General features: G+C 52.7%; 1 protein-coding gene across 5 annotated transcripts in view; it reads right to left on the bottom strand.

The window, feature by feature from the left end:
* Nucleotides 1-26,570, bottom strand: part of PKNOX2 (PBX/knotted 1 homeobox 2) — a 268,446-nt gene that overhangs the window by 7,440 nt on the left and 234,436 nt on the right. For 4 of the 5 annotated variants that reach the window (XM_062197279.1, XM_062197278.1, XM_062197281.1 and 1 more), the window contains 4 exons: nt 25,832-26,020; nt 13,675-13,804; nt 13,138-13,235; nt 12,193-12,312 (listed from right to left, as the gene is read on the bottom strand). In XM_062197279.1, coding sequence (XP_062053263.1) covers nt 12,193-12,312; nt 13,138-13,235; nt 13,675-13,804; nt 25,832-26,020 — 537 coding nt within the window. The remainder of the gene's footprint in view (nt 1-12,192; nt 12,313-13,137; nt 13,236-13,674; nt 13,805-25,831; nt 26,021-26,570) is intronic. The other variant, XM_062197282.1, reaches the window with a different exon arrangement.

The raw sequence follows: 26,570 nt of genomic DNA, 5'->3' as shown, positions 1-26,570 counted from the left end.
TTTCTTTACAGTCTTAGGGCTTGTGTTCCACCCTTCGACATGAGGGCTTACTTTTTTCCTGGTCTTTGAATCTTAGAGACAGGGAATCACCCCCATGCAGCTGCTCTGTGTGCCCATCACAATTCGTCTTTATTGCCGTGTGGTTTTCCACTGGGAAAATCTTCTGCTGGCTCACTCTTCACCCTACTGCACCCTCAAAATGTTCTCTCTCTCTCGAAATGGTTCCATTTTGACCCATGCTTCCCACAGTCCAGCCTCTCTTCATCTCTCTCTACCTCCACCCCTGCTGAAGTCAAGCCCATCTGGATGTCCCTCATACAGGCTCTGAGAGCTGGCCCTGGCTGGGACCACTCACACGGCCAGCGTGAGCTGTTGAGTTGTCCGTTGCCCCCATAGAACAAAGGACCGTGTCTTGCTTTTTTCCCCGCACCTCATCACCATTGAGGACGATGCCTGGTACGTGGTAAGGGTTCAGCACGGATTTGTTGAATGGGTGGATGAGGGGTCTCAGGGGTCACTGGTGCTTCTCACCATGTCCTTTGCACGTGTCCATGAGTGTGAAGGGGAAAAAGGGGGTCCAGAACCCCCAGGAACTCTATGTGGGAGGAATCCATCAAGGCCCACTAGCAGGGTCTTGGAGGCAGTGCTGTGAGAGGGAGGTGAAGACACAGCTTCTGCAGCCGGATTGCCTGGTGGAATCCCGCCAGGGTGGAGCACCAGCTCGGGACCTCGGGCAAGTTTCCTCTTCTGTAAACTGGGGGAGCCCTCCCACCTGCCTCACGCTGCTGTAAGAGTTAAATGCGTTCATGTTTGAGTGGTACTCAGAGCAGAGCTTGGCACACTCGGTGTTAACCTTTGGCTTGCTGCTCATGGCATTGTCTCCGGAAAAGCCCTGGGCTGCTTGCTGGCAGATGGCAGGGGTCCTCCTGCAGCCCCTCTGTGTGTGTGTAAATGTGCCCCTTCTTTACGGTGGCCTCTGTTTCCTGCACGCTGTGCACAAAGGGTGGGCGTTTCCCCCCCACCACCACCTGGCTACCACTTGGGGGGTGCTGTGAGGGTAAATCTCCCAGGGCTATTTTTGGGCAGAATCTTTGAGACCTTCTGACTCCTGCAGGGTGTCCTGGGGCTCTGTGCAACCCAGGGGTCTCTCATAGCCCCTCTCATCTCAGCTCACCCATCCAACCCTGTGGCTGACTTGCCAGGGGTCCACAAGGCCCAGTCTCAGATGGAGACCCACTGCCAGGGAGGCACACACCGTGGTACTGCAGCTGCACCGGGGCACACCTCCAACACTCTGCCATCCTTCCCGGGGAGTCAGCAGCTTCTCCCTATATTTGTACAATAAAGGAGACTGGAAGAAGTCTCAAGTCATAGGCAGGAATCAGAGGCCTCACAACTGAACGCAGCCAAGACCACAGCTGGCCGGACATCCAGCCTCCTGCTGTGCCTTCCACCAAAGCCCCGCAGGTGTAAGTACCTGAGCAGCATCTGGGAGGAAGACGGTTAGAGCTGTGATAGGCGGCCACCTGGGTCCCCTTGTGCCAAGGGTGAGAACAAGGGGTACAGAGGATCTCATGACCAGAACACAGGGGAGGGAGGGGTCCATGCTTTTGGTCAGCAAGAATCACAGAGCATTGATCATGTGGGAGCTGTCATCCAATGACCGCTCCTTCTCTTTCTTCCCAATCCTAAATCCTGGCCATCCTTAAGTCACAGCCCAAATGTCAGTTCCTCCACCAGACGCTACTAACTGACATCTCCAAGTTGTGCAGAGCCCTAAAGGCCCCTGTATCCAGTCTCTCCTATAGGACAGACCCCTTTCGTCCAGTGTAGCCCAAGTAAGGTACAGGTATGTAGAGACGGTGATGTCCTCAGATGGGTGTGGCTTCGGGCAATGAAAGTGCCCTGGCTGATCTCCATCCGCAAGCAACCTGGTGGGTTTCCCAGCATGTCCTATGTGAGCTGTCCCCCCAAAATGTAGGCTGATCATCGCTGCAGCGCCACCATCACTGGGTCACTCCTGCTCCCATGGTTAGAAGGACGGTGTTTCTGCTGAACTCAAGTCTGCCTCCCTGCTCAACCAACCAGAGTCCTGTGGAGTTGCACACAGGCCTGCCTGACATCTGGTGACCATGGTCACCCACACTTGCAGGACACCTGCAGGGCTCGGCTGACTGTGGTGGGACAGTGACAGTGGCAGAGCCCCCTGCTGAGGTTCTTGATAGGTTTCCTCACTGAATTCTCAAGGCAACTAGGAAGTAGGCATCATTATTCTCATTTCACCCACGAGAAAACTGAGCTCAGAGGTTAAAAAAAGCTGGACTCTGGAGTTGTTAAGTCCAGCAGTTAAGATGCCTGGGTCCTATATCACAGTGCCTAGGGTTGAGTCCCAGTTCTGCCCCTGATTCCAGCTTCTTGCTAGTGTAAATGTGGGAGTCAGCAGGTGATGGCTCAAGTAACTGGGGTCCTGTCATCCACATGAAAGACCTGGATTGCATTCCCAGATTTCAGCTTTAGCCCAGCCCCAATTGTCACAGGCATCTGGGAGAGTGAATCAGTGGATGGGAACCCTCTCTTTGTCTCTCTGTGCCTTGAGATAAATAAATCCCAATACCAAATAACAAATAAATACCAATTAAAACCAAACCAAAACAAATCCAGGCCTGGGCTATCCAAGTAGCAAAGGACAGATCGCAGTGGGATTCGGCCCCTGGATCTTTCACCCTGAGCAGCTCATCTGCTGGGCTCTGAGCTTATGACAAACTATCGATCATCATCACCAGAGGCAGTGATTGCCAGCTCCACTTCATGAAGAGGAAGTGAACTACAGAGAAATTAATTGATCGGTCTGAGGTCATACAGCAAGGAAAATATGGAGCAGTGACCAATTCCAGGTCTGCCTGTAGTCAAAGCCCGTGCTGCTCACACTACACCACGCATCTTAAAGGAACAGGCTTCCTTCAGTTCTCTTCCCCACGGGGCAAACTCCCCATTCCCGTCTCCATTCCTCTTGCGACATGCTTCCTGTGACAGCCACTTGGACAAACATTTCCCCTCCTGGCTGCCCTTCTCTGGACACGACTGTAAAAAGACCTTTTGCAACCTGACGCCCAGCCCTGGACACACCATTCTAGAAGTCTGTGCCCAGCACAGATGGCAGAACGCCTCTCGCCTGCACCGAGTCCTCTAACCCCCTTGGGTGTCTGTGTTTGTCTAATAGCACGCGATTACATCATGGGTTGACCTCTCTAGCTTTACGTACGTCTATAATTTTTTCCCCTAATTAAATGATCAGCCCCCTGAGTGCTGAAATCATGTGTCATACCTGGGACTTAGGTGTTAGTGAATAGGTAGGTTATTTGGAACTGAGGTCACATTTTCCCATAGAAACAAGTTATTTTAAAACCAAGTAGTTTTCCCGGCTAGCACTAAAGACCAGTTTGGTTAAAGGCCAAGTGTTCAAGTGAGGAGGGGTCCACAGGGCTCAGGAAAGACAAGCAAAAGCCCTCTCCTCTTTTCAAGAGGAAGAACAGGATCCAGGTAACACTCTGAGATGGGTATGACATCAAGGGCTCCTTCTCATGCCCTGGTGACAATTCCCAGTGCCTCACACACTCCAGGGTGCTTGAGTCATATCCCAGGCATCATTCTGAACCTGGGGGTCAACTCCCCTGAAACTGTGCTCACCACGATGTGAATAAAGCTTCCATCAGATCCGCAAGAGATAGGGGCCTGGAGGGTTTAGAACAGCAGCTAGAACGTCTCCGTCTTGCCTCCTCAATGTGTTGAGTTAAAACGTGTTCTAATCTTTATCTTCCACCACCACCAAGCTCAGGCATTCTTCCCGTGAGGCTGATTTCAGCTGAGTGGGAGTAGAAAAGCAAGCTTCTGAACTAGTTCAGACTGCACTGTGGACGGATAATGGCCTTGTTACAAGCATCTGTGTTCACAGGGATGGAGTGATTCACAATGGCTATCTGATTAGTGGCATTTCAGACACGGCGGGGAAATCCGAGGGAGAAGTAGGGGGTCAGATATCCTGGAACGAGGTGGGGCAGTCTCCCTAAGCCATTTGCTTGCTTTTGAGGGGTTCACACTTTCCTTCACAGATTTCCTGAAAGCTGTGAGGTTTTTCTCAGCGTTTTCCAAGGAAGAGCAGAAGTAGGGGACTCCTGGGGTGCGGCTGGAGACATTTTGGCAGTGACTGTGCCCATGTCAGGACAAGGTACCTTCACACCAGTTGTCGAAATCCATCCTCACAACAGCCCTCCAAGCTGGATATAGCGAACCCATTCTACAGCAGAGGAAACTGAGGCCCACTGAGGGCCTTACCCCAGGTCCTATAGCAAGGTGGAGGGGGCAGTGGAACTCAAACCCGGGTCCTCTCACCAGCTGCGTGTCCCTGCCATAGCCTGCATTGTTTCTGTTGTCAGCAAGTGTGCCATTTCTAAGGAGAGTGTGCAGGTGGATTCTGGAAATGGGTCTTTTTTCTTCCTTCCTTCCTCTCTCTTTTTTCAAAACTCCATTTAGAATTTTTTTTTATCTGATACGCAGAAATTGTACATCAGTCTGGGGTACCACGTGGTGTCTGATATAGGGACCCATATGTCATGTTCAAATCTGTCAGTAGTCTTTGACAGGGAAAGAACTATATAATTTCTTTAAGATGGAACCCAAGGCTGGCACAGGGGAGGTGGGCAGGCACGCAGAGACCGTGGAGTGGCTAAAGGCAACACCACGGTGCAGAGGCACCTGCCTGGCCCCCACCCTCGTATGCCCTCCTTGGCTGGGAGCCCCGTGCAGGGCACAGGCTGTACCTGGGTGTACAGCAGATCTGTTTCCCCCAGTGGGAGTGAGGCCAGCATGTGAGGCTCTGGGGCTGTTGGGGAAGAGGCGGAGAGGGAGGACTGGGAAGCTGATGAGGACTCTAAGATACTGAGGGGCTCGGAACCGTGTGGAGTACACGAATGCTCACAGCAGCATCATTCCTGAGCCGAACGGTAGAAGTAGCTCCCCTGTCCATCAACTGATGAATGGAGAAGCCGCTGCGGTACATCCACGCAATGGAATAGTATTCAGCCATGAGATGGAATGGAGTACTGATTGATGCTAAAATGTGGATGACCCTTGAAGACATGACGTCAGGTGAGAAAAGCCAGACAGACACAAGGGACCATGCATTCACGTGAATGGTCTGGAACGGGCAAATCCATGGAGACAGAATGTGCGTGATTGGAGGCTGGGGACTGATGGCAAATGGGCATGGGATTTCTCTTGGGAGTAATGAAACTACTCTAGCATCAGATGGTGGTGATGACTGCACAACATTGTCAATATACTAAAACCCACTGAGTTGTACAGCTTAAAAGGGTGAATTTTATGGTATGTGAATTATGTTTCAATTTAAAAAGTCATAGAGTGAAAGCCCCTGGTGTCTTCCATGTGCTCAGCTTCTGTGACCACAGCGGAGTACATTAGAGGGCCTGGAGCTCTGCAAGGCTGGGTGGCTGGGGTCAGGGATGGCAGAGAGCAGGGAACAGCTGGGCCTGGCCTTGGTGTCACACTGGGCTGATGAGGGAGATGGACGAAGAAGAGGGTGGCGGCAGAGGTCCCAAGACTGTGTCACTGTGAAGATCTGAAAGCTGGGGCGGGCTGTCTACAAATCCTATACCTCTCCCAGGATGGAGCACTGCCGCAGGTGGAAGCGCTCCTCTGCTGTCCCTGAACTTCGCGTGGGAGCTCAGGGATATTTGTGGTTTCCTGGGTCCACGTAGAGGCAGAAGGGCTCAGTGGATAAAAGATAACAGCCGGGGCCGGCGCTGTGGCGCACCTGCGGCACCGGCATCCCATAAGGGTGCTGGTTTGAGTCCTGGCTCCTCCACTTCCAATCCAGCTCTCTGCTATGGCCTAGGAAAGCAGTAGAATATGGCCCAAGTCCTTAGGCCCCTGCACCCACGGAAGACCTGGAAGAAGCTCCTGGCTCCTGGCTTCGGATTGGCTCAGCACCCTCTGTCGCGGCCATCTGAGGAGTGAACCAGCAGATGGAAGACCTCTCTTTCTCTCAGCCTCTGCTTCTCTGCAACTCTGTCTTTCAAATAAATAAACAAATCTTTTTTTTTTTTTTTTTAAAAAGAGCCTTGAGTCACACAGATCTGGGTTCAAATCCCAGGTGGCCTTCTTATCTGTGTGAAATGTGCTGCTCTCTTCGAGTCTCAGTTTTGTAGCTGGTGAAACGAGGGTAACAGTAGTGTGTACCTCCCAGGGTGCTTGGGTGGATCAATGAGATGAAGCTTTCACATTCTCAGCACAGGGTCTGGCACACTGCCCTGGTTAATGCAGAAGTGGCTCCCTGGGTAGCTGGCAGGGCCTGCGGGGCTGGTGTCTTCTCCAGGACCTTCTCGCACCCAGAGAAGAATCTGTAACGTTGCTCACAAGCTTGGGGCACAGAAGCCTGGAGAACTGTCACATTTTGGGGGTAGAGATGAACAGAATCACTTGGCTGGTTAGGGTGACTCTGGGACCCAGAGCTCAGGGGATGGGAGTGGAAGCTGGGAAGAACAGCAGCACCCCCACCTCCATTCAGTGCCTCTCCACCCTCAGCAGGGAGGAGCCTCTGCCAGGTTTTCCATGTGATCTGGGCTTGCCATGGAATGACTGCTTCCAGCAGGAGGTTAGCCTCTTGCAGCCAAAATGCAATAGCAAGAAAATGTCACTGGATTCTTCAGGGACTCGGAAGCAAGCGGCTAATGGATGAAACCATCCCAACTGCACTGCAGCCTAACAGCAAAAAGGATCTGGGATTTAACCTCTGTCTCAGGAGCTTTCTATCATCTGCACACATTTCTGCAGCTGCTAATGCCACAGAACAGTAGAAATGACAAGAGGCCTCTGATACAGGACAAAAGGAATCAAAGAATCGTAACTTGTGCCAGAGAGGAAGAAGACAGCAGGAAAACCAGTACTGACTACAGGAGTGCTCAGATCCGGTCTCCGTTTAGCAAGTTTGCAGATTTTACCAATTTCTTTTTTGCAAACCAGAACTGCCATCCATTAGAGCCTGGGTGCTTGAGATGAAGGGGCTGCTTTGTGGAGTGTTCATCAGCCAAGGTGCCCGGGTGTCAGAAAGTCAGCAGTGTTTGTATTTGGAACGGTTTATGCCAATGACCTATATTATTGTAATTATGTAATTTAATGAACTATTCTGCAAACCAACGAAATGTGAGTGCAAAAAGAGTTAATGTTGCTAAGAAGACTTGATAGAAAGCCGTGGAAAGACTTAAGGCTCAAATTTGCTTAAAAATGCTGAATAGATAAAGAAAAACAAATGTAAAATATTGGAATACATAATAAAAACCCAGTAAGGTTCTGTCGCCAGATTAGCTTCCAAATGTCAAAGTTCTTATTCCATTTTAAGTTTTGTAGACTTTATATTGTAGGAGAGGGTTATGCAAGTAAAATGACAAACTGTAATCAGAAAAAGACCTTGGCCCTGCATCAAAGATTAGGAGACGAATATACAAGGGTATTACAAAAAGTCTGTGGAGAAACTGAATTAAAAGACAAGCTTACTTAGGGCCAGCATTGTGGCACAGTGGGTTAAGTCGCCATTTGTGATGCTGGCCTCCCATATCGGAGTGCTGGATTGGAGTCCTGCCTGTGCTGCTTCTAATCCAGCTCCCTGATAATGAACCTGGAAAAGCAGAAGATGGCCCAAGTCCTTGGGCCCCTGTGATCCCTGTGGGAGACCTGGATGGATTTCCTGGGTCCTGTCTTTAGCCTGGTCCAGCCCTGCATATTACAGCCACCTGGAGAGTGAACAGCAGATAGAAGCTCTCGCTCTGTCTCTCCCTCTCTGTCATTCTGCCTTTCAAATACTTTTTTTTAAGAGATAACTTTATTTTTCTTTCATTCTTTTCTTAGATTTTATTTATTTATTTGAGAGGCAGAGTTACAGATAGAGAGGGAGAAATAGAGAGAAAGGTCTTCCATTCACTGGTTCACTCTCCAAATGGCTGCAATGTCCGGAGCTGGACTGATCCAAGGTCAGGAGCCAGGAGCTTCCTCTGGGTCTCCCACGTGGGTGCAGGGACAAAAGCATCTGGGCCATCTTCCATGGCTTTCCCAGGCCATAGCAGAGAGCTGGATCAGAAGAGGAGTAGCTGGGAGATGAACTGGCACCCATACGGGGTGCCACAGGCGGAGGCTTAGCCTACTACGCCACAGTGCCAGGCCCCTGTCTTTCAAATAAGTAAATAAATATTTAAGAAACATAAGTTTACTTTGGTGAAAAAGTTTTTCAAATTCATGTACAGTTTTTTTATAATACACACTTGCCATGAAGTTTTAGAAAATTCTTCATTTCTATAAATCTTTTGAACTAATATAAAATGTATCTTTTGAATGGCTCTTCCTTTTCTTAAAGTTTATTTATTTTAATTTATTTGAAAGGCAGAGTGACACATGGAGAAATGAAAGAGAGAGAGAGTGATAGAGAGACTTTCCATCCACAGATTCACTCATCAAATGTCCATAACAGCCAGGGTTGGCCCAGGCTAAAGCCAGAAGCCAGGATCTCCATCTGGATCTTCCATGTGGGCTATAGGGACCCAAGTACTTGGGACATCATTAGGGTGCGTGGTAGCAGGAAGCTGAATCAGGGGCAGAGGCAGGACTTGATCCCAGGCACCCCACGTGGTGGCTTAACCCACTGCACCATAATACCCGCCCTCACTGTTCTCTTTTTATTTTTTAAATCAATTTTCCAATTAACCAATAAAGGAATTGTTGTCCCACTTGCACTGGATGGGGGGACACCCAGAGTATACAGAGGTCTGTCTTTCAGGCCTTCTCTACCCTTCTTCCCTAACATTGAACAGCTACTGTCTCCATGTTCGGTGCTGCCACAGGGTTATTTCTCAAAAACTGCATCTCAGGATGTTCCTCAGAGCAACAGTGGCAGCAAGGAGAGTGACTTAGAACCACCAAATGAGTTTCGGAGAAACTCCAGACCTTACCCTTTGGCAAATTCACAGTGCCACCTAGCACACTAGGAAGAAAGAAATAGACTAAACTCTTATAGCCCAGATATGCACAGACTCAAAAACTTGTTCTTGGTCTACTGTTCTAGAAAATTCAGTGGGAATTTATCGAAGTGCTAACTCTGCCCCAGGTTAGGTTCTTTATATATGTTCTCTAATTTTCACAACCATGGGAAGTATTATCTTTTTCTTCAAAGAAACAGCATCACAGTAATGAGGCAGGGAGCCTTGATCCATACCTTGATCCATCTGCCTGCAAATTCTGCGTCTTTCCACAGCACCCAATCACCAAGAGCCTCTTTCCTGAAGCCGGGATGGAGAGGCGTCCATGTGTGCCTGGGTAACTGGGCTGCTCGGGGGTTAGTCCCAGGCTGAGTGACCCAGCCCTGGTATGCAGAGGATTGCCATGGTCTGCTTTTTCCCCTAGAGTGGCCTGATTTCTCCTCCTTCTCTTCCTCCCCTTCAAGCCAGTTCTGAACTCCGACTTTGGAGGCTGAGCGGCTACTTCTTTCTCATCTTTTGAGACGGCTGTGATGAAGGCATGCTCTGGGGACTCTGCCTGTGGGAAGTGCCGTGTCCCTAGCAGCTGAGGGTGCCCCGAGCTAGAGGAGAGTAGGGGTGCGTGGACAAGGGCAGGCGGAAAGCTCCCACTCCTGCAGTTCAACCAATCCCCTGCACAGTCCCAGGTCTTTCCTGCAGAACCAACCTCATCCCTACTTCCTGTCTCTTCTTCACCCCTCCCTCCCTCTGCCTTCTTGTGTCCCAGTGGGCCATGGTGTGGAAAGAAAAGACCTGAACTACAGAGGGAGGTTCTTAAGGAAGGGGCCGAGAGGGCAGGACATGAACTGAAGTCCATTGAGAGATGAGGCACAGCCAGGAGGGACTGCACTGGGTCAGTCTCTAGTTTGGGCTGAAGACTTAGCTCTTGGGTGAGCTGCAAGTGGGCAGCGGGAGGCGGCTGAGATGGGCACCATGAGGTGGGGTGACAGGAGTCAGTGAGGGGGTGCTGGCCTGCACCCTCCTTTCTCTCCTATACTTGCCTTGTGTCCTCTGCAGCAGTGAGGCTGGGGGTGTGTTCACATCAGCCTTCAGAATGCATGGGGGTGGGAGGTGAGGGAGTGTCTTTGGCATTCCATGCTGCCATCATAGAACACTCGAGGCTGGGGACTCTCGTAAGAAAAGGGGTCCATTTAGCTCACAGTTCTAGAAGTTCAAGAGCATGGGGTCAGCTTCTGTGTGGGTTCTTGAGAGGGTCCCGTGGCAGATGGTATACTGCTGTACTGATGGTGGGAGGGCGTGAGGAAGGCAAGCGAGACAGCAGGGAGGGGCCAGGCTCACTCTCTTCTGATGACCTGCTCCTCTGGGAACTAACCCACTCCTGGGAGACCCAACCACCTGGCTGACTCCAAGAGACCAATGCTAATCCCTTCCTAAGGACTGTCATGTCTCAGCCCCCTCCCCTTGGGCCCCACCTCTTAGAGCCCCCCCCCCCCACCTTTCAAAACCATTATATAGTGAATTAAGCCTCACCATGGGTGATGTCGGGGTAAGCCAATTCAGACCTCAGCAGGGAGGAAAGAGAACAGTATTAATGCAGCACCTCTGTGCGCCAGGTCTTTGCAACTATTTCCTCGGTGTGGTCAGCTGACAGGGTCAGAGGTGAAGCCTGCATGTGAAACCAGGCCTGGCTGCCTCAGAAGCCCACGAGCTCACTACCACACCCTTGCTCCCACAGTGGTGTCTATCCCGGCACACCCCAGCCGCCCTGATCTTGGCTTTGACAGCTCAGCCCACAAGACTGATTCCTTCCCGAGGAGGGCCTGGCAGCTGTGGTGTGGATGCCGGGCTCAGGAGACCACAGAATCCATTTGATCCTCATTGGCTGTTGGACAGTTTGGAAAACCAGGACAAGCAGGAGACCTGGGCATTCCTCTATAAATTCTGGCCGGGACCTGTCCCTGTTCCCTGGCTTCATTACCCAGGCTCTGCCCCACTGCACTCACCTAGCTCTTGACCTTACAGCTTTTTCTATCCAAATTTTCTTTCTGATTTGGAAACTCTAGGTCTCCCCACCAACAGTGTTTTCAAAGTGATCTACAGCAAAGCACCAGGGCAGCCCATGCCCCCAGAATCAGGTAGATGCTGGTGGGGAGAGCACAGCTCTAGCCTCAGAGCAGTCCTTCCCACCCTGCCTACTGGACACACAGGCCAGTGCCTCTGAGGCAGAGTCCCTAGGACTACAGTGCATCTGCAGAGGCCTAGTCTCCACGACTTCTGGTCACTCTCCCATGTCACATAAAGGACTGTTGGGCTGATTAATTAATTTGCATGCTTCGTTTTATTTCTCTCTGAAGAAAGATTTTCCCTTGCCCTTGGTTCTTCCCACAGTTCTTGGGCCAGTGTGTCCACTGTCCCTTGGTAATTGTCCTGTAGCTGTGTACGCATGAGCTACCTGTCAGGTCAAGAGTGTGCTGACTTCCGGAAGCCTGTCTTGTGGTCACTGAATCTACCTCCCCTCCCAGGATACACACACACACACACACACTCAGCTCAGACAAAGCCTCTCTATTTATTGCCAAAGACCTTGAATCTGTTGCTAGGGCATTACCACTTTGAAGTCATTCCCTATATTCAACCCAAAGCTTGCCTTTTACAACTAACACTGCACACAAATGGATAACTACCATGATGTTATGCACATACAGTAGGTGCTGTATGAACACTCCGGTTAAATCCAAGGTATTGTGACATTTTAAAAAGTATCAACTGAAAGTGGTCAACTCTACACCATAGAGCTGAGCCAGTGACATGAGAAAGTCACTGCTCCCCTACCCTGGAGCCCTGAGCCAGTGGGAGATGGACACACACTTCCTCAGTGGGTTAAGATTCCAGAGTTCTGGCAGAGAGTTAACCTGTTCCTTCCACAGGGAAAGTGTGGGATGCACCACATCGTATTATCACCCAGTTCTTAACTCTTGTAAACGATTTTGTCCCCGTCACTTCTTCCATTTTCACACTTTTCAGAGGCAGCAGCAAACACTAGAGAAACCCTGGCCTCTGGCGTTGTCCCTATCAGAGAGCTCTCGCTGTGGAGACAACAGCAGAGCCCAGCACCCCGTGCTGTGGCTCCACACCCCAGGATACACACACTCACCATGAGATGCTGGAAGAGCCAAGAACGCATTATATTGGTGGCGTGCTTGGGCAAGACTCCTCGTTTGTTCTTGGACTTCTTATCCTCATTGTCCAGGAGGGAGGTGAGGTCAAGGTTAACCTTCAGGGCACGTGGAGAAAGAATCAGCATCAGCAGCCTGAGGCAGCAGCTAGGGACCCGTTGCCATGGTGATGGCAGATGCTGGCCACCCACCTCCTTCCCAACCCAATCGTAGGGCCCTGGGGAGGTCACCTTTCCCTCTCATCTCATACCAGCCCCTTAGAGAATGGAGATGAGCCTTGGGGTGAGAGAAGGGGAGAAGGAGGAGGAGGAGGAAGAGGAGGGGAGGGAGAAGAGGAGACAAGAGAGGAGGTAGAGGAAACGGAGACATGCAAACAGTGCAGAAGATAGAAATGTGCCCTGTACCAGCTAATAGGTATTAGCATTTCTGTGGTACTCCATGGTTTACAAAGCAATCTCCTAGCCGTTGCCGTAGGTAACTTTCACAGCAGCCCCGTGGGTTGGTGGGGCTGGGTGTAGTGGGTGTTCATCTCCCTTGTATGGATAAGAACTCTGGGGTCTGAAGAGGTTAGCTGACTTATCCAAGACCACAGGGTTAATGTCAGATGCCAGGCCTCTGACTTTGGGCCTCTCCCCTCTTCCTTTGTGCGTGCGCTCTGCACCACTGAGGAAGGGTGCTGGGGCGGGGACCAGGCCTAGGAAGTGCAGGAGCCTCTGAGGAAACCCCAGGAGGCAATACATTCTTGGAGCTGACAAAACCTTCCCAAGACCCCACTCTCTATCTGTCCGGCAGGAGTAACAATACCTCTCAGAGGACTCATGGGGATTGGATGAGTTACTTGGGTAGCGCGCCTGGCAGGTAAGAAGCTTCTGCAGTTACCCTCCCTGTACCCATGCACACGTGTGCAGACCACACACACTCACCTGCGTGTTCTGGAGCTGGATGGCTCCCTGGGGGATTGCTTGGGTGACCACCTGACCCTGGGAGGTTACCATGGTAACCGGTTGGTATAAGGCTCCACCTGAGGAGACAACCAGCTTTTGGGTCCCCTGCCATGGGCGGGAGGAGTGAGGGCAAGCAGGGTCCCCGATTTCCTTGGCACTTGCACGTGGAGACCCTCTCTCAGGAGCCCGGGGGCATCCAGGTGTGTTCCTTCCACTTGTAGGGGTGGGCAGGGAGGGGGAGCAGAGTCTGGTGGGGCGTGTTTCAGGGAAGGGACCATAGCTTTGCTTGGTCCTTGGGGGGACTCATGAGAATTCAACCCAACTTGTTCTAAACCATCACAGTCGGGTCTTGGTGTGAACCACACACACTTACAGAATGTTTTCGTCAAGAAACTGAGTGGGGGAGCCCCCTCCCCTGACAGAAACACCCCCTCCCATCCCTGGCATCCCCCCAGGGTCACCCTTTTTCCACCAGGGTGCTCCCCACAATCCCCAGCATCCGTTCCCTGCACCGACCTGACACGACTTGTGAGTTGACGGTTGTCATGGCGATGTTGCCCTGCTGGAGCGCTGAGGCTGGGACCACAATCCCTTGGGGGTTATTGGAGACTCCAGACATGGAATTGGGGGAATTCTGCAGGAGGTCCTGGTAGTAAGGGAGGTGTGATTTGTGACAATGTCCCTGAGAGCTTCACGGCTTCAGCCCCAAAGTCCTCCTCTCCCCTGGCCCCTTCCTGCCTTCCCTCCTCCCCCCTCTGCTGCTTCCCAGATCCAAATCCAGAACGCAGTTCTCATGGCTTCCTAGAAACAGTGAATGAGAAAGCTCAATGCATTCCCCAAATCCAAAAACCAACACTTGGCATCCATTCAAGTAGCTCATTCCCCTGCAAACCTGAGACATATTAACCATAGCAGGCGGTGCCTACCTTGGCTACACTTTGGAATCGCCAATGGTGGTGCCTGGCTTCCAACTCCAGGCATTCTAATTCAATTGGTCAGGGCTGTGTCCTGGGCTTTGGAGGTTTCAAAGCTCCCCCAGGTGCTTCTAATATGCAGCCAGGGTTGAGAACCTTGTTCCAGGTGGCCAGGACCCACTCATCCCTCAGACTCCGGTCTCCAGATGTTTCCCTGCACCCAGCCCTGTGCCTGTCTTCTTCATGTACCTCTATCACAGTGCTTATTACATTCAGGTCAAAATATTTGCTAAATAAATAAATACAGCTGGGCTAGCCTCTGCACGGCCTGTCTTCTCAGAGTGTATTTTTTTCTTTTTTTGACAGAGTTAGACAGTGAGAGAGAGAGACCGAGAGAAAGGTCTTCCTTTGCTGTTGGTTCACCCTCCAATGGCCGCCACTGCTGGCGCGCTGCGGCCGGCGCACCGCGCTGATCCGAAAGCAGGAGCCAGGTGCTTCTCCTGGTCTCCCATGGGTTGCAGGGCCCAAGCACTTGGGCCATCCTCCACTGCACTCCTGGGCCACAGCAGAGAGCTGGCCTGGAAGAGGAGCAACCGGGACAGAATCCGGCGCCCCGACCAGGACTAGAACCCAGTGTGCCGGTGGAGGATTAGCCTAGTGAGCCGCGGCGCCAGCCCTCAGAGCGTATTTTTACTCTTTTTTTTTTTTTTTTTGACAGGCAGAGTGGACAGTGAGAGAGAGACAGAGAGAAAGGTCTTCCTTTTTTGCCGTTGGTTCACCCTCCAATGGCCGCCGCGGTAGCGCGCTGCGGCCGGCGCACCGCGCTGATCCGATGGCTGGAGCCAGGTGCTTCTCCTGGTCTCCCATGGGGTGCAGGGCCCAAGGACTTGGGCCATCCTCCACTGCACTCCCTGGCCACAGCAGAGAGCTGGCCTGGAAGAGGGGCAACCGGGACAGGATCGGTGCCCCGACCGGGACTAGAACCTGGTGTGCCGGCGCCGCAAGGCGGAGGATTAGCCTAGTGAGCCGCGGCACCGGCCAAGAGCGTATTTTTATGAATGGTTATTTTCATCTACTTGAAAGGCAGAAAGAGAGAGAGAGGAGAGAGGAGAGAGAGAGAGAGAGAGAGAGAGTAAGAGAATAAGAACCTTCCAGTCGCCTCAAATGTCCAAACAGCCGAAGTTGGGCCAGGTCAAAGTCAGGAGCCAGGAACTCCAGCTGGGTGTCCCATGTGGGCAGCATTGGCTCAAGTGCTCCCAGGATGCACTAACAGAAATCTGGGTTGGAAGCAGAGGAGCTGGGACTCGAATTGGCATTCGGATTTGGGACACGGGCTTTGCAAGAGGCTGCTTAACCTGCTGGTCCACAATGCGCGATTCCTCTCACCCCCAGAGCATATGAGTCTCAACCTTGGTTACCTCCGGAGGCTCCCAGCACAGAATTCCCCTGGATACAGACTCCTTGGCCCCACATTCTCAACCAGGAAATGACCCTTGCAGTTCGTCTCTCCAGTAGGCAGTGCAATGAAGAAGACACGTTTTCCTGGCCCCTTGCTCCCTTCATCACTACCATTTCATAGCTGGTAAGAAGTCACAGGACTTCTAGCACCAGGGGAAGGAAGCTTGGCCGCCGGCCTCCAAGGAGGAACGAGCGCTCCCTCTCTCCAGGCAACCTTTGTTGGGAGACGAGAGGTCAGTGTCTCCAGGTTTAAAGCAAGCAAGATGGGCAACCAAAGAGGTGTAGAGGAAGCAGCCTCTGGGGTCCTGGGAGACCTGCCTGGGCCTCTTGGCTGTCCCCAACCAGAGTTCCCCATCTGAAAGTGGCTCGAAGCAGTTCACAAATCCAAGGGCCTTTTAGGCAGACATTCCCACGCTCAGACGCTAGGATCATAAGCATGAAGAGCAAGGACTTAGAGACAGGTAAACAGTCACGGACACGGGTGACACAGGGAGAAGAAGGCCCCCAGCTCTCAGCTTTTGTTTCAGGGCTTAAGAAGCTTGGGTCTGCAGGCTCCAGGGCAAGTCTAGAGTTTGGAGTGAGGGGATACTTGTGTCTGGAGAAAACATTGAGCCAGTGTCTACAGCAACAGACAAAGGAAAAATATCCCAGCTGCAGGGGACAGCCATCCGAGTCTCCTCTCAGCCCCTGGCCCCAGGGGACTGGGCAGAGCGTCTCAGGAAAGTGGAGTCTGCACATCTCTCTAGATTCAGCTGATAAAACCCCCTTTTGGCTTCTCCTCCAGAGCTGCCCTTTTTGTCTTGCAGGACTGTCCCTGGCCTGAGAGCTGGAGGAGTAGCCCCTATAAATAAGCAGCAGCAGGACAATCGGCATCAAGCCCTCTCTCCCACCACACACCTGCACAAGGGGGCTCTCGTTCCCGCCCCTCTGGGGGTGAGTGGGGCAAGATCAGGCCTTGCCTCCATTCTCGGCTCACCTCCCTGGCTGTGGCCTTGTGGAAGGGTAAGGGCAGCTCTTGCTTTGGCTGGGAAGGTTTATTTGTTGAGCAGGACTCTCCACCTTCCTTGGACAGTCTAAAGGGCCCTTAAAAATCACATATTCCAACTTTCTAAGATACAAATAAGGGACTGAGGGCCACAGACCCCAGTGACCTGCCTAAGGTCCCCCAGCTGCTATGCAGCAACAGGACAAGAACACAGTGAGGCCGCAGCCACTGCCAGGGAACACCCATGTGGCAGCAGGTTCCGGGACATTAGGCTCTCCTTGAATCAAAGGCATTCAATGAGTAGTCACTGAAGGCAAGGGGGGCAGATAGAAATCACCCACACACTGAAGTCCAGAAGCAGCTTGGTGCCAGAGAAAAGATGATCAGTTTCAAAATCAAGTCCTGGCCCTTCTGTAGGCCTGGTCTCCTTATTTATGAAATGTGGCTGCCAACTGCCAACATCCAGGAGCCTCTCAGTGCCTGGGTTTTCAGCATCCAGGTCGCTCCAAGGTCAAGTTCTCCTTGTTCCAGCATCCGTCCCAGTCAACCGTTCTCAGGATGTAAGCCAGAAGCGACGTCACTTGATGCGGCAGCAAACTTGGAATGTAAATTTAAGAGAGGAGGCCCCATCTCCAGGTCATTCACCTAACACCAGGGGCAAGGACATTGCAATCACCTTTTGTCCGGAATCATCCATGCCGCGGTGCTCCTTTTGCAGCAGGGGCATTTGAGAACTTTAAGCACAAAAAAGTTATCTCAGACTCTCTTCACCCCACAAAAGAATCCAGCAAGGTTAGAAAAATGTAAGCAAAGTCAGTAAAACGAACAGAAGGTGTGCCCTATGGGATTCAACCAATACACACTGTTTAGCAGCCACAGGTAGATGGGGAAGACACCCCCTGGATACTTCATCTGCTTGCTCCAACTCTGGCTGGTTCTCTACCTGGTGGCTTGGATAGCACCCAGGCAGGCTCCTCCACTCTGGATAATTAAATGCGATTTATGCATTGGCTCAGTTCCTTCTCTTTCCTACCCTCCCTCCCCCCCCCCCCCCCCCCCCCCGCTTCTTTGGGTTTTTGGCTGGGAGGTGCAGAGAGGCACCCAAATTGTATCAGCAAAGGAACAGAATGGAAACTTTTGGAGGTAAGGCCCATGGGCAGGGCCAGGACTGGCGGACTGGCCACGTCTTGGCTGGGGCAAGAAAAAGGGAGCAAAATCTTGGCACCCCTGGGGTCTGGGGAAATGATATTCAGACATTAGATCTATAAACATGAGCTGTTTCACTAAAACCTGCCTAGCCCTGCGGTGTTTTAGGCACAGATTCTCGGGGCCATGGACTCAAACCTGTCCCCAAACAAGAGCTCTGAAGACCGCCCTCACACAGCCGCACCAGTTGCTGGTGTGAAAATGACCTATTTGCCACACTTGCTGACTATTAGCATTCCTTCACCACATTATCTCATGCCGATATCACCATCGCCTGGTGGGGCCAGCAGCAGGTTCCTGAAGAGGAACCGAGGTCCAAAGAAGGAAAGTGGCCTCCCAGGGGTCAACAGCTGTGCCTCACACCCGGGTTGTGTGGCTGCAAGTGCAGGACGGATGTGCACAGAGGGTGCGTGCTTGGGCTCAGCCCTACGGTGCCTGGTGTTTTCAGTTGTCCTATAACTTACTTCCCATCTCCTCTGGCAAAGGTCCCTCAACTGGGGAGTGGCACAGCCAGGATTTAAAGCTTGTCCTAGAAATCCTAGGGTTCATTACTTGGCAATGGAAGAGGTTCAGCTGGGGGCACCACCCAGCTACAGTGGTACAGAAATTGCCCCTCCATTCCTTTCTCCTTGCCTAAGATGCTCCAGGTCTCTGGCCGTGCCCAGGATCCCAAGTGTGGTCCCTGCCCCAGTCTAGTTCCGCACCGCCAGGATCTCAGGTGGAGCCTTGGTCTCTAGCCCCGTTGAATGGAGACAGGTGGAGGTCAGGGTCTTTGGTAGCTCAGCACCTCCTCTTTGCTGCAATCTCCGGATTTCAGGTCGAGTCTTGGTCTCTAGCTCTGCTGGATGGAGACGGGTGGAGCTGGGGGGCTCTGGGGCTCTGGGGCTCTGGGAACAGCCTCCAGGGCTTGTCTGAGGACGAAGCTACCATGGCAGCAGCAGGAGCCCCACAGGGAGAACACACTGGCTCAGTGCACAGCATTATTATCTTCTCAGCAGTGGCCCCATGGGAATCATCAGACTCCAAACTCAGGTGGATGCTGCTGTCTGGATCCAAATAGAGTTGCTTCCTTCTGGGGAGCCTTAGCACCCACAAAGAGTTGAGAAGAACGTTCCGTACGATTTGGTTGCATTCTACAGCATCCAGAGTGTCTCCCATTCTTGCTTGAATGGTCCTGGGAGCTAGGGGTTCAGAGTGGTTATCCAGCCCAGGAACTCCTTGCACCAGGAACATGGCAGTGCTGTCCCCAAGCTCCTGGTAGCTTCCCCACTCCTGTTCCCTGTGCAGTGTTTACTTGAGACACAGAAGCAAAGAGCCCCTCAGAAGTAGTAGAGCAAGGCAGGGCTTTAGAGTGGCAGAGGGCTTGTGCCTCCGAGTACCACACATGGGCCACCTGCGATACCCTCGTTCCATGGCTATCGGACTCAGTGGCCAATGAGTGAGTTTTACTGTAAATCTCATTTTTTTTGGAAGACAAAAAAGATGACTTATTTAAAAGGAAGACCTAACTGAGACAGTAGAAGGCTCTGGGGTGACTTTGGGAGTGGGAGTGCCAGGGCCACACAGAATTGTGTTTTCTCTGTTAATGGAGAAAAGGCTTAGTCTGCCGGAGGGCAGGCATGGGGACTTTAATTTCCACCCAAGAAGTTCCTGGAAGAAGCCATGGTGGGATGAAGAAATGAGGGAGTTAAGGAAAGAAATGACAAAACTTTCTCTTTAAGCTATTTTTAAATAGTTGAAATTTTTTTCTTACTACGATGCTTGTGAAACAGGGGAATGAACTAGATATCCTTGTGAAGGTCCTTGCAGTTAAGGACTGCAGAAAAAACAATGCCACCCCCTGGGATTTATTGTGTGGGAGGGTGGGTGGGGATGAATGGGTGGAGGGAGTGGGGGCAGTGCAGAGAAGGGACCCAGTAGCCTGTCATCCTCACTCTGGCCACTAGGGGTCTCTGCTGATCCACCAGCTCAGACCCAACCTCTTGGAGGACTACTTTGGGCGGGGGGGGGGGGGGGGGGGGGGGGTGTCAGGTGGGTGGGTGCGTGGGGTGGGATATCCTGAGCGCTCACTTTTACCAAGAGCTTGTCTGCACCTGCCCAGCACATGGCCATGTCTCCCATCTTGACTTCACTGCGTCCCACCTGCATTACACAGGGCCACACAGCACAGTCTCTTTCTTGGGCAGATGTCTTCTTCCCCCAGTTCGTGTGCAGGTTTTTGGAGGGAAGAGAGGCATTTCTTTGAATTCCCCCAAACTGCCTTGCTCAAGATTAAGTGCGTGGTAGCTCCTTGAAAAAAATGCGTGCCCTGACTGGCTTTGGCCTGGGATGGGTGTATTTGTGTGCACACATACATGCAAACGTGTGACCTGGGGGGGGGGGGAGGTTGCCTCTGTCCCCAGACACCCTTGCTGGCAGCGTCCCTCCATTCTGGCAGAGCCAGTGTCCTGTCTGAGACCAAGAAAAGCTCCCTTCTCAAACTCAAGGAAGCCAAGCACACGTAAACAAGCCACCTAATCCCGTTCCTGCTCCACTCCCGTCGGGGGCTTTTGTCTCAGGGGAGAGGCAGTGCTGGCCCTTGGGGATCAGCAGCTGCTGCTCTTAAGGAACATTCCTTCTCGGAAGGAGGGAGCTCAGGTTTCATCAGCCCAGCAGGAAGGGAAGGGCCGTCCTCCTGGCCCCAGCTGGAGAGGGGGGGGGGGCTGGGACCCAGCAGAGGGGACCGTGTCAATGCCTGTGGCAGGAATGAGGCAGCACCCACTCCACTTTCTGCCACGAGGATCCATCAGTGTCCTCTTTCCATCAGAGTGGTGATCTTTCCAGGCTAGATCGCCTCCCCCTGCACTGGGCTGACCTCAGCCCGCAGGATGGCTGGCCCCTGGCAGACCCGGGCTGCCGTTTGGGTCAATGGGCACACTGACCCGCCCAGGCACTCTTCTGTGCTGCTGAGCTGAGTGCTGTATGTGGCCTGCCAAGCCCAGCATCGCAGAACCGAGTTGGCTGGGTCCCTCTCCTTTCTCACTTCCAGTCTATTGTCAGACACTTGCGTCCCTACCATTGGCTTCCCCATTTCTAGTCCCTAAACCCCTAAACTACACCTTGGTAGGGCCATCCTTTCCCACCGGGGGACGCCTGTTCCCTTTCTCGTGTATCACCAGCCAGCCAGAAGATGGGAGTCGCTGGAGCAACCTGCCCCAGACTGTGCCAGTGTCCTCGCTTCTCCCAGCGTCTCTTGCTTTGGGTGTGAAATATCATAAGGCTCACCTTGAGGCCTCATCACAAGGAATCCATCAGATTGCACAGGTAAAGCCTGCGGAACACTCAGTGTTGGACACGCAGGGGAGCTCAGTCCATGGTCTCCCCTTCTCTGCCAGTTCTCCGAGAAATACAAGATGGGGCAAACAGAGTAGCCCCCTGCACCGGGGCTGACCTCAGAACTCCCTGGTCAAGTCCGCAGGATAGCTGGCCCCTGGCAGACCCGGGCTGCCATTTGAGTCAATGGGCACATTGACCCAATGTGCTAGGAGGCCAAGAGTACGTCAGTGGGCACATTGACCCAGTGTGCTAGGAGGCCAAGCACGTCTCCAGCCCTCATCTCTGGCTACTTTCCCCACCATCTTTAAAATCTTTCACAGTTGGTCACTGTTACCAACTTATGACTGCAAGATACTTTGTAATGTCGTTTTGAGAACAGCGACTATGTCACCTCTGCGTTTGTATCGTTGGAACTCAGCAGGCTCAACAGGTGCTCCAAGGACTGAAGAACTACCCACCTCCACCTGTCTCCCTCTCTCGAGGGATTCTGAGAGTCTCCCTATCTCTGTTCCTCACCTTCTCCCAGATGGCTTCCTACGCTGGGAACGCTTAGCTTTAGAGCTGCCAAGTTGGCTTCTAACTCTCCCCATGCCTGCCTGAAATGCCTCCCCCAGGAAGCCCTCCCAAGCCGGAGACTTTGCAGCCTGTCCAATCACAATGGACAAAACCCTCCTGCTGGCTTTTCTGATCCACCATGAGGTTTGTTCACCCCAACCCTGGGTAGGAACAGATCTGGACATGAAGGCATGCAGGCTGGGCCTGGGGCCTGACCTCTCCCTAGGGGAGGAGTAAGGATGCTGAGTGGTGACTGGGGCAACCTCAAGCCACACACGCGATGTGCTCAATCCAGTACCCCTTCCTACAGCTCCTGTCCTCGTCACTTTGGCTGTTCCTTTCCTGCCTTTTCTCAGTAGTCTTGGCCCTGATCATTCCATGGCTGGCATAGCTGTCTAGAACTTCCCTAGCACAGTGCATACTATGCATGTCCCCTCACGTGCTTGGCGACTGCATGAGAACCATGGCTGAGCCACTATGCCTGCAGTAGAGCTGAGGTTTCAATCCCCATGGAGAAAGAGGGTTGAATTTCAGGTCAGATTCATGCCTACACACCATGGGAGTTAGGTTTTCTCTACTGGATGGTTGGGTTGGTGCCCTCAAAGGAGGTACAGGAGAATCCAGAGCTGGAGGTCAGGCAGAGTTTCCCTTCTGAGGATGCTGCCCCCATACGCAGTCTGGGCATTTCTGGGTGTGGGCAGCACCTGACGACTTCCTAGGGAGGTGGAAAGAATGAGTTGTGGCCCAAGTCTTGGAGCCTTGCTTTAGTTCTCCCTCTTGGTAGAAGCCATTGCCCTTACTTTTCCACCTGCCTTCCACCCATAGATAGCAAGTGAGGCCAAACAGGGAACACCCAAGCCTGCCGAGCTGGATGAAAGGCGCAGCATGGCATCTGGGAGGGGGGGCACCAATTGGAAAACAAAAATGTCCCCCACTTTGCAACCCAAGTCTGGATGATTAGTGCTTAGGGAAAGCCATGAGCCAGCAGTTTGCAACAAAGCTGGCAGGCAGCCGGAATGTTGATCCAGAGGATCATGTTCTGGTGTCGGGGCGGGGCGGGGGGGGGCACACCCTCCCACCCCGGGCCAGGCTGGTGCTCAGGGTGGCTATTTCAGGCCGGGAGGATTAAGGTCGAACCATGACAAATGCGTGTGCGCACACACGCGCACACACACCCCACTCAAGCCCCATGCTCGCCCCTCACTCGGTTTTTCTCTCTCCTTTCCCATACAGGCTCCTGTGCCCTGGACCCGAGACCTGCCTCCTGCATGGCCCCGGATCCGTGGCAGCTGTGGGTCCCTCCTTCCTGGAAGAGCCAGTGCAAGCCCCTACCCTAACTTTGTGATGGGAGCCCCGCCTGAGAACGGGCAGGGGAGCAGCACAGGGCTTGTCTCTCTCTCTAGCTCTCCTTCTCCTCCCCCTCCCCCCCTCCGGTTACTTTGTTTCTTTCAGTAAATACTCATTGGCCAACATCTATCACACACAAGACCTGTGGTAGCCATTGCTGGCCTCCTAAGGGAAGTTTCAAAAGACTCTGAAGGAACAAGCCTATTTCAAGAGAAGATGAGCAAGTGGATGCCCGGACAGCTGTTTTTAGATCCATAATTGGGTGATTCGGTGATTTCAAATATAGAAAATACGGTCTCAACTCCAGAAAAAGTTTATCTGGGAAGGAGAGTCCATGCTGTAAAACCCACACGACGTTTGCCACCTCTGAGGCTCAGAGTGGACATGAGCAGTCCACTCTGATGGGGAAGCAGGGAGGCCTCCGTGGGCCAGTGGCCTGTTCCTGCCCGAGGGCAGGAGGCTGGCTGTGGTCCTGCAAGAAGGCTGCGATGGTGGCCTGGGCGGTGTCTCCTCAGCACACAGGTAGGAAAGAACAGCCTCAGTACTTCCCGCAGACTGACTGGCCCAGGAGGGGAGCCTGAGGCCAGACCCAGGAGACCTTGCACATCAGGTACATGAGAATGAAAGGTACGGGAGCAACCGGGTTTGTGAGCAGGATAGGGGCACAGCTTCAGGCAGACGAATCCGGCAGCAGGAGCTCCCACGGGTAGGCACCAGGGTGATGGTCGGGCAGAGAGGCCCCCAGGGCCTGCTGTTGTGCAACTCCCTATTCACCCAGCAGAGCCTGAGCCAAGCAGGCGGTGGCAGGCAGGGGAGACGCGAGGACAAGTTTGAGTGCTACCGAGTAAGAATGCCTCCCTGGTTTGTCTTTTCCTCCCTCTCTCCTGGTCTTTGTTGTTGCCCAATTGTCTGAGCTCCTGGTTCCCAGCAGATCAGAAGCCTTTCTGCAGGGGCTGCCCCAGGGCCAGCCTCGCCTTCAGGCAGAGATCTGATTGGAATCAAAGCCCTTCCCTCCGTGCTCACAGCTCAGAGGCTTGGGAGCCCGGCTTCCCCAGGAGGGGTGGTGGTGACAGACAGCATCCCCAGACCTGGACCGCCCGGAGCCCATGTAGCCCTCTCTGCAGACCCCGCGCCTCCAGCAGCCTGCTCCCTGCAGCCTGTCAGCCTCAGACCCCAACCCTGAGGGGCCCGCGGGGGCTACTAGACCGAGCCCACTTCCCTCCACCACTGCCCAGGCTCACCCCCAAGCCCAGAGCTCGTGGCAGAGTTGGAGGGCCCACGAGGGGAGACCCAGCTCCTCTCCAAGGACCTGATTATTTCCAAAGACTTGTGCTAATTTTCTGATATGATCCTCACATCTCTGTGAGGCACTAAATCCTCATTACTTTTCCTGACCGATGCATTCTAATTAGATCAACACTTAAAAAAAATTCACAATAGCCACAGGATGGCTTTCCATCTCATTAACTCCTCACTTATTATTTTCATGAAAATTACTGATAAAAATGTGCATCTCCATTCGGTGAGGCCTCACAGCCTCCTCAGCTCCTATCGCACATCTCTCCCATCACTGGGGCTGCGCACCATCGCCATGGTAACCCACAATAATAGAAACTAATAAATTACAAACGAGATGCTCGTTGAGCAATTATTGTCCTCTTTTATGCAAGTTTCTTGCTAATTTTGATCATAAGGGAAAGTACAATAAGACTCTGAAGGAATGAGTCTATTTCAAGAGAATATTAGCAAGCAGAAGCCCGGGCTGCTGTTTTTAGATCTGCAATAAAGTGATTTGGTGATTTTCAAGCAACAGGAAGAGGAAATAAACTTCCTGCCTATGTCCTAGGCAGTTCTCGCCATCAAGTCCACAGCGATTTCACTGGGATGCGTTTGATGGAACACTGAGTGTAGCTTGGATGCCTGTTGTCGTGACGGCAAGGCAAGGCTGACATTCCTGGGGTCATCCCGTCTCTCCCCCTGCCTTTACCAATCTGGAGGGAAACAGCTTGCATGTTGGGGTCACAGCCTTGCTTGGGCATTCTTGCCAGCACCTGTTTCCATTCATTCTTGGGGAGTTTCCCCAGATCCCCAGCCCTGATTATCTAATGGGAGGGGCTCTGGTGAGCCTCCAGGGTGCCCTCCACACACCTGCCCTGGACTCAGGGACTCAGGGAGAGAGGAAAGAAGGGGTAAGCCCGTGGCTTACAGAGATGCCAGCAAGTTTGGTGGAAAGGTATCACCAGGCAGCTGTCTTAGTTTGCAGGTCTGGGGAAAGCCTTTGACCCTGCAGAGAATAACTCCTTCTTGCCCAAAGCACAAAGGCACCCATTCCACACCTCCCAGTTCCTAGCATGAAGGTGGCAGGTACATCTTGGAGGTGGGTAGATTGAGGTGACATTGATGGTGGCCCTGAACCTTAGGGGACAGAGGTGCCAGGGTAGGCTGAGCAAGTAGAGAGTAATCACCCCTTGGAAGCTAAGTTCACAAGAGGTGGACAGGATTCAGGGAATGAGCTCTTGCCCCAGTCTCCTTCCCAGAGGCACAGAGCGCTCCCAAGCCCTGGAGGAGCCTGTGCAGCCAGGAGGTCTACGTGCATCCCCAGCTCATCCTCGAGGAAAGCGTCCCGTCTCCTTTCCTCTAAGACTCATTTCTTGGGATATCTTGGGTCAGTAAGCCAGGAATTACCTTGGATGTGGCCCCTGTCATGGTCTGGCCATTTTCTGGGCAATAGGTTGTATGAGTAGGGGCCTGTGCTGTCTGCTGGGTGTAAGGAGGCGATCAGAGGAGGGTCCTCATGGTGCAGGATCCAGTTCCTTGTCCCGGGTCACCAAAGGAACCTTAGTCATGGCTTAGGAGCCTGGATTAAGAGATAGGCCCCAGCCACGTGTGTTACCTGTGAGTGAAGGTTTATGGAGGGCTGGTTGGGGGAGTAGGGTCCCCCGAGGTCATTCCTGAGCAGGTTATCACTGTGCATCTTGGTTTTGAGGCAGGTGATGTAACGGTTACAAAAGTCCTTGCAGAGTTCATTGACTTTCTCCAACTCCAGCAGGTGGATTCTCAGGACCTGGATTGCCTTCACCATCTGGGGAGAGGGAGTAGAGGTGAGCCCAGGTGTTGGAATCACGTTCTTCTCACTGCATGGACCCCCCAGCCCCAACCACAGCAGGGGAGAGCAGCGCCTGCGTGCTCATCCACACGGTGTACATTCTAGCGCGGACTCTCTGCTGATTACTCACCCGCATTGAGCCTGCTGCTTTCACAGCTGTTCTTGAGGCAGCTGTGGTGTTCTGAGGACAGCACTGGCCTTAGAGAGAGAAGGCCAGGTCCAAGCTCTGGGCCTGCCACTCATTATCTGTGTGACCTTGGGCAAGTTGCTGAAGCTCTCTGAGCCTTGGTGTCTAACTGATGGGGATAATGACCCCCTCCCTAACCACTTTCAAGGCTTGTAGAGAGGATCCCATGCAGGGGTTGTTCAGATCTCACGTGGTACCCTGGGAAGTCCTGAACCGGCAGATGTAAGACTGAGATCAGAGCTTCTGGTAAGTGCTGGGAGAGGCCAAGGACTGTCTATTCTTAAACGCATGCTTGGAGTGACTCATGTGATGTGGCGACCTTGTGGACTCTCTATTGAT

The sequence above is a fragment of the Lepus europaeus genome, chromosome 7 (assembly GCF_033115175.1).
Source record: "Lepus europaeus isolate LE1 chromosome 7, mLepTim1.pri, whole genome shotgun sequence".
NCBI lineage: Eukaryota > Metazoa > Chordata > Mammalia > Lagomorpha > Leporidae > Lepus > Lepus europaeus.
This window is presented reverse-complemented; position numbering and strand designations above follow the sequence as displayed.